Below are 17,932 nucleotides of genomic sequence, written 5' to 3' on the forward strand. Positions count from 1 at the left end.
TTTTTTTTTTTTTTTTTTTTTTTTTTTTTTTTTTTTTTTTTTTTGCGGTACTCTGGCCTCTCACCGCTGCCGCCTCTCCTGTCACGGAGCACAGGCTTCTGATGCGCAGGCCCAGCGGCCACGGCTCACGGGCCCAGCCTCTCCGCGGCACGTGGGATCCTCCCAGACCAGGGCACAAACCCGCGCCCCCTGCATCAGCAGGCAGACTCTCAACCACTGCACCACCAGGGAAGCCCTAGTGCTATTTTTAATCGTACCTATGGGGAACCTGCTCTCTACTTTCTATGGATAATTTTGCCTTCTAGATGCTTCCGAATGTTTGCTAGCACCTTTATCAATACATGCCACCATCCTACATAGGAAGGGTGCCAACACAAGAGATTCCATAGTTTAAATCAATGGCTTAGATTTCTTTACAAATTATGTAATTTCAAAATTGTACCAAATTCCCTTATAATATGATTACAGTATATCTGAGTAGCAGTTGTCCTGAAATAGGATACTTTGTGAAAACTGAAAAAGCCCCCATTTTCCAGGCCTGTAAGGACTGCAGAGCCCAGTTTAGGCAAGTGGAAGTTTGAGAAAGACTTGAAAATAATACATAGACTTGAAAAAAATACAAATACTTGAAAAAAACACTCTCAACCACTGTGCCACCAGGGAAGCCCTCTTTTATTTTTTAATATTTAAAAAAAAATTTTTTTTTGCTTTTGTTTTTGCTCCTTCTTTTCTTGTCTTCCCTTTGTGGCCTCACCTTTCTACTCTATGCTCTTGGGGTGACTGTTTATTGCAATTCCTTTTTGTAATTTTTATATGAAAACATTTGCATCAGTAATACAGATTCTTCTAGAATGAAAACTCTCTAAGGGCAGAGACTTTGTTTTGTCCACTCCCATATTCCCCCAAACCTAGAACAGTGCCTGGCACATGGAGGGTACATAATCAATAGTTGCTGAATGAATGAATGAATGAATGTTTATTGTGGGAAACTAGAAAATACATATAAGGAACATGAAAAAAATACCTCTTCAACAAGTGAGAAGTCTCCTTTGATCCTAGCATATAGATAACCCACTAAACCCATATTTTAGTAAATATCCTACTAGACACATAAATGCACATCTACATAAAGGTATAAAGAAATGTCTGAGAATGATAAGCACTAAATTCAGAATAGTGGTTGATTCCTGAGGGTGGAGGGAGGAAAGACGATGTGAATGAGAAAGAGTATATAGAGAGTTTCAACTGTACTGGCAATAATTTATTTCTTAAGCTAGAGGGTGGGTACATGAGTGTTAATTATATTATAGTCTTTGCATACCTGAATTCTGTTAAATCTTTTCATATTTTTAAATGCGTACGACAAACACGTTTACTTTAACAAAAGTGGAAGCATGCATACTGATCACCATTTTGTGTGTTTTTTTTTTTTTTTTTTTTTTTTTTTTGGCCGCCCCTCTCGCTTGTGGGATCTTAGCTCCCTGACCAGGGAATGAACCTGGGCCATGGCAGTGAAAGTGCCAAGTCCTAACCACTGGACCACCAGGGAATTCCCTGATCACTATTTTGAATCCTGCCTTTACTCACTTATTTCTTTATGATTTTTGTGTGTGTGTGTGGTACACGGGTCTCTCACTGCTGTGGCCTCTCCCGTTGCGGAGCACAGGCTCCGGACGCACAGGCTCAGCGGCCATGGCTCACGGGCCCAGCTGCTCTGCGGCATATGGGATCTTCCCAGACCCGGTCATGAACCCATGTCCCCTGCATCAGCAGGCGGACTCTCAACCACTGCGCCACCAGGGAAGCCCTCACTTATATCTTATATGCACTTTATTGTACTAGAGATAGGTAAATTATTAGTAGTAAATTATTTCTATGCAGCACATCAACTTCATTTCATAGAATTACAGTATAATTTAGTTAACCACTTCCCTGTTTTGAAACATTCATTCAATAAATAATTTTGGGCACTCGGAGGCCAAGATATTTAGGTTGTTGCCACTTTTTTTTTTTTTTTACTGTTATAAATGTAATCCTTTGTTAATGACCCAAAGGTCAAAGGGCTTGATTTTCTCTCACTGTGAGTGAGTAAAATGTAGGGAGGTAATATAGAGTAAGATGTGCTGACTACCTAATAAGTATTTAATCAAAAAAACCCACAGGAGAAGGAAAGGGCTTATGGACTGAATGTTTGTGTTCCTCCAAAATTCTTATCTTGAAGCCTTAATCCCCATTGTGATAATATTTGGAGGTGGGAGCCTTTGGGAAGTAATCAGGTAGAGACCCCTTATAAAAAGAGGAAGAGCCCAGAGCTCACTCTCTCTGTGCCATGTGAGGATACAACAAGAAGGCAGCCATCTGCAAACCAGAAAGAGGGCCCTCACCAGACACTGAAACTGCTGGTACTTTGATCCTGAAGCTCTCAGTCTTCAGAACTGTGAGAAATAGATGTTTGTTGTTTAAGGCAAAAAACAAACAAACAAACAAAAAGCCAACACATTACTGTCTTCCACTGCCATGTACACAGAAAGGTTGAGATTTCTCCATACAGTGTGACATTCATGGACCCAGAAGCCACTTGGGATAGCCTAGCAAAGGTGTTGATCTCCTGGTGGAGAGCCTATGCTATGTACAAAGGTCAGATTTTTTTCTTTGTTTGGATCTAACTTCTGTTCCCCCACAAGAAAGGAGAAAGGGCAGGCAACAATGACTGTGTTCCTCACAACACTGAAACATTGAATTCAGACAAACCCAGCCTGAGCCTTTGAACTGAATTGATCAAGTTTTTAATCAACAACTGACTTGACTTTCTTTTTCCACTCACCTGATGATTGAGCTACTGATCAGTTGAGTCAGCTCCTTTGAGCCGGTGATATGTGAGCTGCAATCATTATCCCAGCTGATTTGAATCATGTTCTGCATCCTAGCGTAGTAAGGAAATCACTCAGAATAAGCTGTAAGTTGAAGAGATCTGTGAAAAGGCCTTTCTCCGTACCGTAGACATAAAGCATAACTTTTGTTTCTGAATTTGATCATTTTGGATGTACTTTCAGGCATGGCGTATGCTCTACTAGCTGCTGTTCCTGTTGGATATGGTCTCTACTCTGCTTTTTTTCCTATCCTGACATACTTTATCTTCGGAACATCAAGACACATCTCAGTTGGTAATTATAAGCATATACAATTCTATTTGTTCACATTTAACGTGTTTGGGCTATATTATGTGTGTTCTGCTTCCATATCTTTGTTAATGTTTTCTAGGGAGATAGGGCATCAGTGCTTTACCCGCTTTTCCTATTCAATGATGCAATGATTCTTAAGTGTAAAGTGTAAGCTTTACACTTTATCCCCTTTTTTTTAATGAAGAGGAGAAAATTGAAAGATTGTTAAAAAATTGTAGCCTACCTTCAAATCTTAGCATGTTTTGCTTTTCAAAAATGTAATACATTTGACTCTATATTTAGAAAATTAAAATTAAAAATGACAAGGGAAAAAAATCTTCAAGAGGTCTTCGAACCTGCTGTTTTACTAGATTAACTTAGCTTTTACTAAATTATGTTCATCAAATACATATTCATTGTCTTATTAAAGAGCATACTTATTTTAAGTCACTAATATTGGAAGACTGGCAAAATCGTGCCACAACAATTTAGAAACTGAGCTTGGCTGTCCTTCTTGGTATGGCCCAAAATAGATTTATTTCCTGAACTTCCTAAAATTTGAATTTTCTTCTGCTAAAATGTTCTAGTAAATGAGTGTTTTAATGCTATTTTGCAACGTTGACATTTACACTTGAGATAACTTTTCGCCTACATCCATCTGCTGGCTAGACATGTGTACCTGGGTAATCCTTTTGAAACAAATGCAGCCATCTACTACTATATCCCCAACCCATATCCTTATCCTTCGTTGTATTTCCCCCAGTGTCTGGCATATTGCCTTGTCTATAAAAGGAGATCAGAATGAGGTTATTGACTAAAATAACTTTCTCACCTGGGAGAGTAGATCAGTATCAAATGCATGACGAGGTGAGGAACACAGAAGCTGATTTGTTTCTCTTTGGTGTTCTATACATTTAGACACTCCGGGTTACTGGATTTTGGTACTGAGCCCTCCCAGCTGTTAAAGCCTTCCATGATCAAAGGATAGGATCATCATCATCATGGATAAAAACATCAGTAGTGAATGGAGCAGCTGCTGAAAGAAAAGTACTTTTGAAACGTAGAATCTTGCAGACTGGCATTTGATATGAAAAAATTTGTCTTGGAAAGAGAAACTCTATACTCCCTTTGCTATTTCTTTAACCTAATTTTGATCAGGTGATATTGATCAAGGTCCTTATCTCCACAGAGGTCAGGACGTTGGATGCTCTAGGAAATGAACTTACCTGGAATAAAAATAAGATGGAACAAGTAATGACTCAGCTAGTATGCCATTTCTGCCAGGAAACCTTTCTTGACAACTCCTCCCTCCACCCCCCATGTCCCACCCATATACGTGAAGATCACACACAGATAGGTTAGACACCCTTCCTGTGTGCTTACAAAGCAGTCTGAAAGCTGTATTACAATGACCCACCTACATGTCTCTCTTGATCATTTCTGGGTCATGAATGCATTGAAGCATCTACTTTTTAGCTTTTTTTTTTTGTGAACAAACAGTATTTTCCCAATCACAGCTAATTACTTCACACATCTTTCTAATCCTACGTAGACATGTTGAGCCTAAACATTTGCAATTAATAATAATAATTTTTTAAAGTTTTTTTATGGAGGTATAGTTGATTTACAAGTGATTAATAATTATTAGTTGATAAGAGACTTTTTTTCCCCAGGACCTTTCCCAGTGGTCAGTTTAATGGTGGGATCTGTTGTTCTGAGCATGGCCCCCGACGAACACTTTCTCGTGTCCAGCAGTAATGGAACTACACTGAATACCACCATGATAGACTCTGCAGCTAGAGATGCAGCAAGAGTATTGATTGCGAGCACCCTTACTCTTTTGGTTGGAATCATACAGGTAATGGGCTTACAAGGAATATACAGATTGGCATGATTTGTATTTGAAAGAATTAACTGTAAAGCATGTGGACTTAAAGATTCATTTAAAAGTAAAACAAATCAATTTACCGACCCCTCAAAGTTATTTTTTAAGTTATATTGTTTTAGGTCAGATGCTAAAATAGTCAGCAAGCCCCCACTTATTAAGGCTTATTTAATCATCAAAGTCAGAGACAGAAAAAAAAAAAAAAAGGCAGAAGAACATGTGTGATTCAAATGAGAATAAGAGAAGGGAAATGTGCCAGAACCCATAAAGAGAAAAAAAAATGTTCTGGTGAGCAGAGCCATGGAAACTGCAAGTCACAGAAATAAGCTACATGAATTTTTCTTTTCTTATTACATATCTAGAAATACTTTAATGTTCGTACTACACATGGTTTTCAAATTTTAGAGTGGTGGAGGAGAGAGGGCATTAAGAAATTCAGATTTCTTTCCTACAAGTATTTTTGTGTTATCGGCAGGCTACCAGAGTTTTAGTTGGTGTTAAGTTTAATTCATTAATAGTTCAAAAGGGTTGATCCTTCTCCCAGGCAAACATTTAATTTTTCCTTCCTTCTTCTTGTTCTAGTTGATATTTGGAGGTTTGCAGATTGGATTCATTGTGAGGTACCTGGCAGATCCTTTGGTTGGTGGATTCACAACAGCTGCTGCCTTCCAAGTGTTGGTCTCACAGCTAAAGATTGTCCTCAATGTTTCAACCAAAAACTATAATGGAATTCTCTCCATTATCTATGTAAGTGCTGCTTCTTAATCCAGGGATGGCTCACTTTTCCTCTTGAACTTGAGTCTGGAGAGTGTACATTCCTCCATGCCATACTTTGGGAGCCACTGAAAACATTCTTCTCTGAAAGAAGCAGTAGAATCAGGGGTAACATTGAAAAAGGCAGATTTTGCAAAACATTGTTCTCAGTTGATCAAAATGGTTTCAGAAGTATCATTGCTCTTAAAAATATTAACGAAAACAAAGTGCTACAGTGAAGACTGGCCTGGGAGGCAGCAGACTTGAACCCCATTCTCAATTTTGTCTCTGCTAAGCTAAGTGACCTTGGACACATGGTGTAGGACATTGGCTGAAAGCTCAGTTTGGATGAACAGGATTCATATCCTGACCCTGTTATTTATTATTTGCACTATTACATGAGCAAATCACCATGCCCCAGCTTCCTTCTCCGCAAAATGGAGTTGGTAGTAATATCTACCAATTACGTTAAATAAGGATATATGAGAAGCACTTGGTCTAGGGGCTGGCATATAACAAGTACTCAAAAAAAAAAGTGTTATTTTGAAATTATTATTTCACATGTCAAGGCTTCTTTTCTGTTTTATTTATAAAGTGAAATGATTGGAGATGTATCTCTAAAGCCCTTTTTAACTGTGAGAGTCCATAAAATGCATAATGTAAATGTCTCAGCAATTATAGACAAAGAGGAACATTAGATTCAGAGATGATTCAACATGCAAAAGAGATGCAAAAGAAGGATATAGATCACACTAATTAGATTTGAAAAAGTTCTTGGATCTAGATGTATGTTCTTTATAAAGCATGTTATCAATGCTTGAAAAACGGTGGTAATAGTAACATGATGTCACCCTAGCTTGGGGAGAATGATACAAGGCAAATACAATGTGCCAGCGTTAAGAATGAGTTTGAGTCCTTTAATGACCCATGTATCAGCTTCTAAAATGATGTAAGGCCATGCATACATATCTAAAAATTAGTGAGGTGGACAGGAATTTGCTCAGGTTCACAGCAGTGCCATAACCCCACATTACTCTGTCCATTCAACAGACATACCGAGTGCCTATTCCAGGTCAGATACTGTGCTAGGCAGTGGGACTAGGTAAAGGAAGCAGTTTAACATAGTGATTAAGATCATAGACTTTGAACTTTAATAGACTTGAGTTGGAGTCTTGGTTCTACCACCTATGACCCATGTGATTCTGGGCATGTCATATTGAACTTTTCTAAGCCTCAGTGTTCTCAGCTGTAAAATGGGAGTAATGAGAGTAGCTGCTTGTTAGCATTCTGAGGATTAAAAGTGAAAATTTGTGTAAAGCACTTAGTACAATACCAGGCTCATAGTAATAACTCAGTTCATTATTGTTATTTTCATTATCATGATGATCAGACCTCATGGAACTTACTGTTCACTTCCCAAGGACCCAGCCTATTAGCAGCTGTTTCTTCATTCATCATTATTTCTGTCATTGTTGATTTTTTTCCTACTAAGACCTTGGTTTGCTTTGAGACCTTCTGACTACCTTTTTCTGAGAGGCTTTCTCACTTTTGCAGTCCCTACACACCATTTTTTTTTTCTTTCCTACTTTCTCTATCAACTGTTCATTCATTTATTCCTTCATTGTCATCCATTCATCTTTTCAATAAGTATTTATTGAAACCTGCCATGTGCCAGGCACTGTTCACTCCCTGTACAAACCCACTTACTCCTGAATCCACCAAGACTGAGTGTGCTTGCCTCCTCGTGTGAACATCGCTAGGCCTGCATCCTCACAGATCACAGGAGGCCTAGGTCGATGGGTGACCTGGGTCCCTGGCCGCTGCTGGACTTCTGCACACAGGGGACAGAAATAGTCCTTCTGGTCTCCTAGGACTATGTTTAAGATGAAGCTTCCTGCAAATAACCCCACTTTCAACAGAGACCAAAGTAACCAGGAAACACTAGAACAAGGTCAAAAATAGTTTTTAAACTATTATGTGACTTATGTCCTGTTGAACATTATTCTTGAAGCCTCAGGTTAGAATGTGTTACAGAATTCTGCAAGCAATTCCTCCCAGGCCAGCCAAGTCGGATAAAGATACTTCAATCATTCTTGTGTGAGGATGAATATAAGCTTGCTCCTCTGGAAAAAAAAAAGAATCAGCAGGTCTGGAAATAATTGCATAAGGGTTGAATGAGCCACTCAGTACCTGAACAGAGAATTCTGCTTATGATATTACCAGTTGCGATTATTCGTGAAAGAATCCTTCAACACATGCAGGGCAGCTGTGGATTCCTCCAGGAAAGACTGTAAGATTGTTGTAAGATGCTGTCCCTGGAATGTAGTTAACATCCCTTTTGTTATAAGCTTGTGCTCTGGATCGCCTGCCTGCTCCTCCCTCCAAAAAAAAAAAAGGAAATAATGAATACAAGTAATGGGAGGAGGAAATATTGGGAAAGAAAGAAAAATAGAAACTTGTTTACAAATGCCAGAGATGCTGGGTACAAGAGGCAGAAAGGAAAATTGTCAGAATTCAGAACTAGTAATACTCAAGCTACCAGGTAACTACTCAATCATGTAAGTAAATCACACAGTCCATTTCCAAGTGGTTATGCTTTCCTACCATTCACTCTGAATGGTTTGTCTCAATAGACAAGGGAAGCCTTTCTGCTTGCTGACTAAATTGACGTTACCTCCCCATTTCTTCCCCTAATGAGGAGGAAAACCACATGGAAAAGTTCTGCCCAGATGGTGAGAGTTTTGAAAGCTACCACTAAGCTCGATCAGATTCATTACTTCGAATCTATTTCAGTATGTAAAAATGAAGGCATTATAAAAGGAAAGTAACATTTTAAGGGTTGATCTTATATATGCAACAGAAGTTCTGGTAGGAGGACATGCCTGACAGCAAGGGCTGATTATGAGGGATTTGTTATAGTCATAGAGATAAGATGAATTAAAATAAGTTTGGCACCAAAAGTTAACCAGTGAATTTCCTCATATGTAATATCAGGTACAATTTTTAACTTAAGGCTTCATATACCCAGAAGGAAGAAATTCTGTAAATGAAATGGTTCTAAAATTCTCCAAGCATGGTAGGAAATATAGTAAAATATTACCCATTCTGAAAAGTTTCATTATCTTGATTTGAACTGGTCAGAATACTAGGCTGAAATATGGAATCATAAGTATATCCATATTTTAAACACATTTTAGTATTTTAATAGTAAACTAAATTAGAATTACTTTACAGTGCTTTCGTAAAGTCTCATTTCTATATCTTTGAGTACAATTTGACTGCTTCAGTTTATATGGGTGAATTTTATTTCCACATAGATTAAGCTTTCTATTGTAGAACTTTTCATAAGAGATTCTGAATAAAATCAACTATACTCCAGTATAAAATAAAAATTAAAAAAAAAGATTCTGAATAACTACTCAGTATAGGTAATTAATATATTCATGTGCCTTGTTTGATGCAATTGTGTAATATAAACTGATTTTGGTTTTTGCAACTCATATTACATTTTTAATACACCACAGGTGCTTTTTCTTCAAAGGTCTAAATGACTCTCATAGATTACATGGCAATCCTGTAGTGATCACTTCTGTAAGGTGAAAGTTTTTAGGACTGGGATAGGTATTCTGATTGTTCTTAAGTTTGAATATTTCCATCTTGCATTGAGAGTAAACCTTTATTGTATAGACAATTAATTGAAGTATTATATCTAGCTCATGAATTAATCAGGGTCATCATCAGAAAACTGATTATGTAAAGGGCCAGACAGCAATACCTCCAAGACTCTGAGTTGTTTGTGTAGGGCTGTTTACTGCTATGGTAAATGCCTTAAATTCTTGAGTTGTTGTGTCCGCTTGTGGTAGTAGTTTTTTTGTTGTTGTTGTTTTTTCCTTTTTCACCCTGCTATCACTTGCATCATCTTGTTACTATCAATGTATCTGCCTCTAGCAATTTTTACTGACTCTGGAAAGCAGACAAAGTAAATGTGCTAGTACTGTGTTTAAAGCAAGGGCAAAAATAGTCAGTGAAAGTCCAAGAGGCTTCCTACAAGTCAGATTCTTGAACAATTGCTCAAGCACTTGGTGGCATGTATTTTGCTTACACAGTAGCTTCTCCTCTCATTCCCTTACTCTTGAATGTTTTCCAAAGCGGTGGAGGTTGCTGGCAAGATGACTTGTACATTACTCAGTGAGCACTATACATAACTGTTACCAGATTGTTGTTATAATTATTTTAAGTAATATTTTATCTTCATATAAAAATATATCTATAAAAGGACTCATTCAAAGAAAGGTAACTTTCACTGGGAGATTAGTTGTCTCGAAGAATTGAGGAATACCTTCTAAAGTCATGCCTTCTACAGGACTGAAGTTCCTATAACAAAGATATTAGTGTTCTCCTCTGGGATTCTTCCTTGCTAATCTCCCTGGATTCCCAGAAACCTCCTATTTACAAAACAAAACTAGTTTTTCTTGAGCTGTCTTGTCTGTCCACTTGGAAAGAGTTTTATTTAAGTCACCTTAGTTCAAGTTTGAACTAAGTACCAAATTAATTTCCAAAAATTTATACTTGACCTATATATCAATTCAATAGCTTTTCTTTGCCATAAAGAATGGATCAGTCCGTATGTATCTACATATGAAGAATTTTAGGGATTTTTATTCTCACCTGTATCATTCAGGTTTAGTGAAGAGCTTTACCTAAAATATTGGTTAACTGGGACTTTTGGTTTATCAGTTTTTAATCTCAATAATACATATCAACATGGTGAAAATTAGGTCACTTAATAGCACCTGTAAAACCACTTAAGGTATAAACTTTTAAAGCTTTTCTGCAAGCAAAAGACAGTATATAATGATATATTTTCTTTTAAAAGATCTCATTCTTATTGTAAAAAATACAGATAAGCAAAAATAAGAAAGCAGAAATCACCCATACTTTTACCACTTCAAGTTAACCATCATTAATAACTTGGTATATATATTGCAGAGATTGGATGTCAGTAGTCTATATATTAACCAACACATTTTTATAATTTTACATGAAATTCTTAAGTGCTCTTTGATGATGATATGATTTTTCATATGGGAAGTATATTAAAAAATTTTTTTTTACAGACTCTAATTGAGATTTTTCAAAATATTGGTAACACTAATCTTGCTGATTTCATTGCTGGATTACTCACCATTATCATCTGTATGGCAGTTAAGGAATTAAATGATCGATTTAAACACAAAATCCCAGTCCCTATTCCTATAGAAGTGATTGTGGTAAGTAGAATGTGTAATTAGAAAATTCAGCATTAATTAGTTTGATAAGAAAGGAATTGTTAAAACAAATGGACTTTTTTTTTAAACCTCTTTTGTTTTATTTCAGACAATAATAGCTACTGCCATTTCATATGGAGTTGACCTGGAAAAGAACTATAACGCTGGCATTGTTAAATCCATCCCAAGTGGGTGAGTATGGCGTTCCTCTTAGGCAATACTAATATATTGTCAGTACTTTCTGTTTAAATGAAACTTAAGCTTCGTTTCATTGGTCTTATTTGTGTGTGATATTAAAGAAATATCCATTTGTGCAAACTATCAGATAAACAGTATGTGTGTAGATGAAGATCAAGCCATTTGTTTAAAAGAGACCCGCATATGCTCTCTCTTTTTCTTTTTCTTTTTTTTCTTTTGCGGTACGCGGGCCTCTCACTGTTGTGGCCTCTTCCGTTGTGGAGCACAGGCTCTGGACGCACAGGCTCAGCGGCCATGGCTCACGGGCCCAGCCGCTCCGCAGCATGTGGGACCTTCCCGGACCGGGGCACGAACCCGTGTCCCCTGCATCGGCAGGCGGACTCTCAACCACTGCGCCACCAGGGAAGCCCTCTCTTTTTCTTTATGTTCTTAAAATGTGGCAGGACATGCACTTTTAACGCCAGATTCCTGATTTAAACTCACATATACAATTACAGTATACTATACATACTGTAGAATCATGGTTAGTAACATTTATTGTACTGAGAACAATCTGCTTAAGGAAAAAGGGACATCTGGCCTAAATTCTCCTCCATTTAGTTTAATCCATCTTAGATAATAATTATATCATTTGTGCCTATAAATAAAATGTGTTATCTCTAAGGGAGGTTTGATATACTTGATAGTTTGATGAATTCAAAGAGTAAAGAACTAAGGTTCTTTGTCTACTTCTGTCACCATCTAGTCCTGTGGCCCTGGCAGGTTCTCCTATGACACAAAGAGAATGACAAACCACAGAAATCTCAACTTGAACTTGCTGTAAAGCACCAATGAGATCTCGCTCATAAAGTGCAAAGTGGACCAAGGGCCCTACAGTGTAATTCGATCATATGACATTGAAAAAGAAACCCAGATGTTTATTACATTTGTAACATAAACTTATAGCATCTATGACTAGACTTGCTGTTAGATAACTAGTAAGTACTGGTTTCCCCTCCCTTAATAATAGCTGAGGGACATGTAACAGTCTGTTTCTCATGCTCTTAATAGAAACTCCTCAGGCCAGCTCAGTCCCGGGGCTTATTCCACAGGGAACTGCTGCCTTGCCATTGGGTTAATCTTATGATTTCTTGTAATCTGTTCAAAAAAAAAAAAAAAGAAAAAGAAAAATTACAGCTGGCTACATGGGGCTTAACTTACATATTATTCTTTCTGGTGTTTCTCAAACTCACTTATTTTTAAGAATCACATGAGGCCCTTGTTAACACAGATTCCTAGTTCCAGCCCTGAACCTATGGAATTAGGCTTTCCAGAGGAGGGGCCTGGGAATTAATATTTTTTAAATGGGCTTCAGGTGATTCTAATGCTCAGGTAAGTTTGGGAAACTTTACATTAGAGGATCAACATTTTGATAGTAAATCCTAATGCTGGTATAAACTTAGTCATAAAAAGTTGAAGTGTTGGCTATTTGAGTTATCGTGTTTTCACCCTAACAGATTATTTGAGTAGTTATAAACAGCTACATTAAAAATATGGGTGTAACTCTTAGAGGAGGTCCATAGCAAATGCCCTGTCCCATAAGTCCATGTTCCATTAATAGATTTAGGGAAGTCATTTTTGCTGCCCTAAGTCAGCAGTCCCCAGCCTTTTTGGCACCAGGGACCGGTGTCATGAAAGGCAATTTTTGCACGGACGGGGGTGGGGGTCGGGTGGGGCGGAGGATGGTTCAGGCGGTAATACAAGCGACAGGGAGCAGCGGATGAAGCTTTGCTCTCTCGCCCGCCGCTCATCTCCTTGCACAGGTACCGGTCCGTGGCCCCGGGGTTGGGGACGCCCGCCCTCAGTGATCCTTTCTGACCCTATCCAGAGCTTTCCTGGCTGCTCTCCTGCTGAGAATGGATCTCTAGCCTCTTGCTCTTGGGTTAGTCAAGTTGCATCCTCTGACAGACCGCCTGGTGTGATTGGTCAGCTGACCTAACCTGCCTGGCCCCCAGGACTCAAAGCTCCTCCCCAAGGGCAGTGATCCCATTTGTCTTGTGCAACTTTTTGGTAGCAGTGAAACAAGTCTAATAACGTTAACAAACCTGAAAAAGAAAGGGTGCTGTGGAGAGATTGGAAAAGGGCAAGGAAAGGAGAGAAAGGTGAGTAGGACGAAAGGAAGAGGAACAAAGAGAAACACTGTGCTACCCACCTCTTCATCCCCTCCCCACGTCAATCCCCCAATAAGGGAGTAAAAGCATGGCCGCCGCCGGCAGCTTCCTTTTGTCCCATTGAGGGCCAATGCCATATGTCAGTATCGCTCAGTGCCCAATAACACTGTCCCCAAAACTGTGACCATTTGCCTTATTTCCCTACTCCCTTGCTTGGCCAAGTATACAATTTCTGCAAGTCTGGTCAGCTTCTGAGTGTCCCACTAGGATTCACCTAAACGAGGAGCCCTCATTCTCTCACTGACCCTTTTTCTTTTTTGTTGTTGTCTTTTGTTTTTTAATTTTTACTTTTTGGCCGCACCGCACGGTATGTGGGATCTTAGTTCCCAGACCAGGGATCGAACCCGTGCCCCCTGCATGGGAAGCCCAGAGTCCTAACAACTGGACTGCCAGGGAAGTCCCATCGCTAACCTTTTCCTTAACCAGCAGGCTCTAAGAGGGTCAGTCAGATCTTGTGACCCAGGAAATCATCTAATACCTAACATTCATACCTGGACCTACTAAATGACCTTGAGCAGATCATTTCACTTTTCTGGGCCTCAGTTCAGTATCAACAAAAAGAGAGGTAGATTCAACAATTTCTAGGATATTAGATTAGGATATTAATTTGGATCATATTAGGATATTAGCTGGCTCTAGATTTCTATTGTTTTCTATAAGAATCTTATTTCTACTTTACTACTTCCCTCTAATTATAGGCGGAAAAAAATATAGTTTCCTATTAAAGGAACTTCAGGTGTGAGGTAGGTCAGGGAGATTGCCTTTTGTTTTTGTTTTTTGGCCAGGGACCTCTGGAATTACACCCTACAGATAGTAATCAAGATATAAGTACAAGTGGGCTTCCCTGGTGGCGCAGTGGTTGAGAGTCCACCTGCCGATGCAGGGGACACGGGTTCGTTCCCCGGTCCGGGAAGATCCCACATGCCGCGGAGCGGCTGGGCCCGTGAGCCATGGCCGCTGAGCCTGCGCATCCGGAGCCTGTGCTCCGCAACGGGAGAGGCCACAACAGTGAGAGGCCCGCACACCGAAAAGAAAAAGAAAAAAAAAAAGATATAGGCACAAGAAAGGAATCACGCCCCCCCCACCCCGCCGATTTTCATATTTGGGGACAATTGCAGGCTTATAAACTTGTAGATTTATTTCTTTATACAGTTGGTAGAGTAGCTCTGGTTTTGTCAAACAGTAACTGTTTGATCCCGCAGCTGTTGGGATGTCTTGATCATTGTGACTATGGAGCATTATGATAATTACATACATTTAATCTTTTTTGGACTCAAGAAGATTTTAAATATCATGGCTCTTAGAATGGATTTTCCACTCAGCTCTTTTAGCATCTTACATTCTTAGTCTCTTTAACACACCTCACCTTGTACAGGGTAAATCTCATTTTATGGCTAGGGTATCTTTTAAATTCAAAGACCTTTAAGATGAAATTGTGTAAGGAGAAACACTAATGTGTGAAATGGCACAGCATGGGATTGTATGGTATTAAAAAATCAGTAATGACTGGCGTATTCTTGTCAGAGCGTAGATAAGGCAGCATCTATAGGTTCTCAAATAGGGAACAAAGGAATCAGCCAGTGAGATAGCACCAACTTCTGACTGAAACCTGTGAAAGCAGATACTACCACTTATGCATCTCCCGTACCTCTTGCCCTCTTGGATCAAGTCCTTTCATTTCTGACTTGTGGCTGGGTTGACAGAGCATTTGGCGAGGTGGGGGAAGAGCATTATGGTCGAATTTTCACAGCATTTTTCATTTAAAAACTCACCAGGTTTTTGCCTCCGGCGATTCCATCTGTGAGTTTGTTTTCTGAGATGCTGACTGCATCATTTTCCATTGCTGTGGTCGCTTATGCCATTGCAGTGTCTGTAGGAAAAGTATACGCCATCAAGTATGATTACACCATCGATGGGAACCAGGTATGGTCACTCTTTTGCTGAAATGGTTTTGTAGAGCTGGAAATAAGAAGAAAACATAAATGGGAAAGATTTTTGTTGTCTGCTAAAGAAGGGATTGGTTTCTTCCACCCATCTTTATTGAGTTGGTTTCTCTCCTGTGTGTGCTAATTTGAAATTATTTTGAAATAAACATGTTGTATCACAATTTTTAAAATATATTTTACTGTTTCTTTATCCATATTTTATTATATGTCTCTGAAAGATAAGCATGTAAAAAGCAATCGTGATACATCATCATATCTAAGAAACTAGCTGTAATTCCCTAATACCATCTAATATCCAGTCAGTTTTCAGGTATAACCACAAGATCATTATCACAACTAAAAAAATTAACAATAATTCCTTGATAATATCAACTATCTAGTTAGTTTTCAGATTATCTTAAAAAGTTGTTTTAAACAGTTGATTTGTCTGGTTAAGTATCCAAACAAGCTCCATGTGTAGTATTAGCTTGATAACATCTCTTTTTTGCTTTACATTTTTTAACAAATTATCTTTTAATTGGGGTATAGTTGATATACTATATTATATGTTTCAGGTGTACAACATAGTGATTCACAAGCTTTAGAGGTTATACTCCATTTATAGTTCTTAGAAAATATTGGCTATATTCCCTGCACTGTATGCATCACTGTACTTTTTTTTAAAATAATTTTTTTGGAGTATAGTTGCTTTACAATGTTGTGTTAGTTTCTACTGTACAGCAAAGTGAGTCGGCTATACGAATACATATATCCCCTCTTTTTTGGATTTCCTTGCCATTTAGGTCACCACAGAGCACTGAGTAGAGTTCCCTGTGCTATACTGTATGTTCTCGTTAGTTGTCTATTTTACACATAGTATTAATAGTGTATATGCATCACTTTACTTTTTAAGAAATAAGTTGAAGTAATCCTAATTTTTAAAAAGTTAATTCAGTTAGGTCATAAATAACATTTAAGCTTAACAGATTGTAATAAGAATTCTTCATGTAATCTAGTATCGCCTGGTAATTGTTTTTTTAATGACAGCTATAATACGGCAAAACAGAGCAACAAACACCAATGATAATAGTTGTGACCACTTTAAATTGAGGTGGTTTATTGTGCAATTACAGGTTTCCCCTGCTACCCTAACGTAGAGCATTCCTATGAAAACTTTCTTAAGCAGAAATGGCAGTAAAGTGAAGAAGCAGTTACCTTAGGACACATCTTGCAAACAGATGCACAAAATCCACTTTAGATGAAGCACAGGTGCTCACCACCACAGTTCAAAGCGATGGCGGCTCGATGCTGAGATGCTGAGTGTAGTTTCCGGGGGAGGAGCTTGGTGGTGCCACTCTCCCTACTTGGGGGGCATGCTGCCTCTATAAGGGCTAGGTACAAAACAGATGCTTTTCATCCTTTTTTATAAAAGCAAAAAGCCCCTTGGGATTTCTTTCAGTTAGCAAAAACAGGTACTAACATAGGTCTTTCGTAAAAGCCAAGTGGCATAAAGTGAACTTTTGAAAAGCAGGGGATACCTGTAATAGATACAGGACATTTTTTGTAGCACCTGATACATTTACCAGGTGAGCTGATTTTCCACTGCTTGCAAATCTGCAAGTATGGTTGGTTTCTGAAAACATAGCATAGCAATTACAGCAGTTAAATGATTAGTACTCAATAAGAATAATAGCCCTCCTAATCATAATACACTTCATAGCAAATATCCAACCACAGAGAAAATATTTCATGTGAGAGTTACAGATGTGCCACTCACCAGGAAGTGAAATAAGCATTTGAGCAAAAGATCAGTCAATCTTAAAAACAACTGAAAGCAGTGAAGCCTCTCTTAGGCTCTACGGAGCCAGAAGTTCCCATGTCTTCCAAGGGCCCCAAGCACCTTTAATGGTAAGAATTAAACTGGGACTCCCAGGCAGGGTGGGCTTGAGAGTTTGCTTTCTTAATGCTCTTCCTTAAACACTTGGCAAGGGTCTTGCAAAGATTTGATATGTAGCATCACTGCCATCCAGTCTCTCTCTTAGGAATTCATTGCCTTTGGGATCAGCAACATCTTCTCTGGATTCTTCTCTTGTTTTGTGGCCACCACTGCCCTGTCCCGCACCGCCGTCCAGGAGAGCACTGGGGGAAAGACACAGGTATGTAACAGCGGTGTTGTAATATCCATCTAGAATGATGGAAAGAATGAGTCAGGGGAATGGTGGCTCAGAAAGGCTTGCACAAGAACTCAGCAGGTGGATTAGCCTTTGAGAAAAGAGAAACTTGTACTTCCTGGTCTGATTGCACCCGGGGTCTCTCCATCTCCTTGACGGTGATCCATCCCCTCCCCGAAAAACTCTTCCACAGCAACATTTATGGTTTTCTGATGCAGCAAGTCTCAAACCATTTTGTGTCAGTGCTCAGCTGGCAGATAGCTCCACTTACTTGCTTTTCCAGGGATGATAACAGTTGACAAGGAATCAGTCATGAAGAATGCTGATTTTTACCAATTTGTTATCTGGGGATAGAGAAGGCC

General features: G+C 38.8%; 1 protein-coding gene and 1 non-coding gene across 2 annotated transcripts in view; one reads left to right on the forward strand and one right to left on the reverse strand.

Annotated features, from left to right (window-relative positions):
• The window catches only part of SLC26A4 (solute carrier family 26 member 4), a 49,312-nt gene that overhangs the window by 6,154 nt on the left and 25,226 nt on the right, over window positions 1–17,932 (forward strand). The window contains 7 exon segments of the mRNA XM_007455376.1: window positions 3,054–3,164; window positions 4,835–5,019; window positions 5,629–5,793; window positions 10,917–11,069; window positions 11,176–11,258; window positions 15,250–15,397; window positions 17,442–17,555. Of these exon segments, the coding sequence (XP_007455438.1) occupies window positions 3,054–3,164; window positions 4,835–5,019; window positions 5,629–5,793; window positions 10,917–11,069; window positions 11,176–11,258; window positions 15,250–15,397; window positions 17,442–17,555 (959 nt within the window).
• TRNAE-UUC (transfer RNA glutamic acid (anticodon UUC)) lies at window positions 1,478–1,549 on the reverse strand. The gene has a single exon. It is a non-coding gene; the product is annotated as a tRNA-Glu (tRNA).

Source organism: Lipotes vexillifer, unplaced genomic scaffold, assembly GCF_000442215.2.
Source record: "Lipotes vexillifer unplaced genomic scaffold, Lipotes_vexillifer_v1.1 scaffold1578, whole genome shotgun sequence".
In the NCBI taxonomy this organism is placed as follows: domain Eukaryota; kingdom Metazoa; phylum Chordata; class Mammalia; order Artiodactyla; family Lipotidae; genus Lipotes; species Lipotes vexillifer.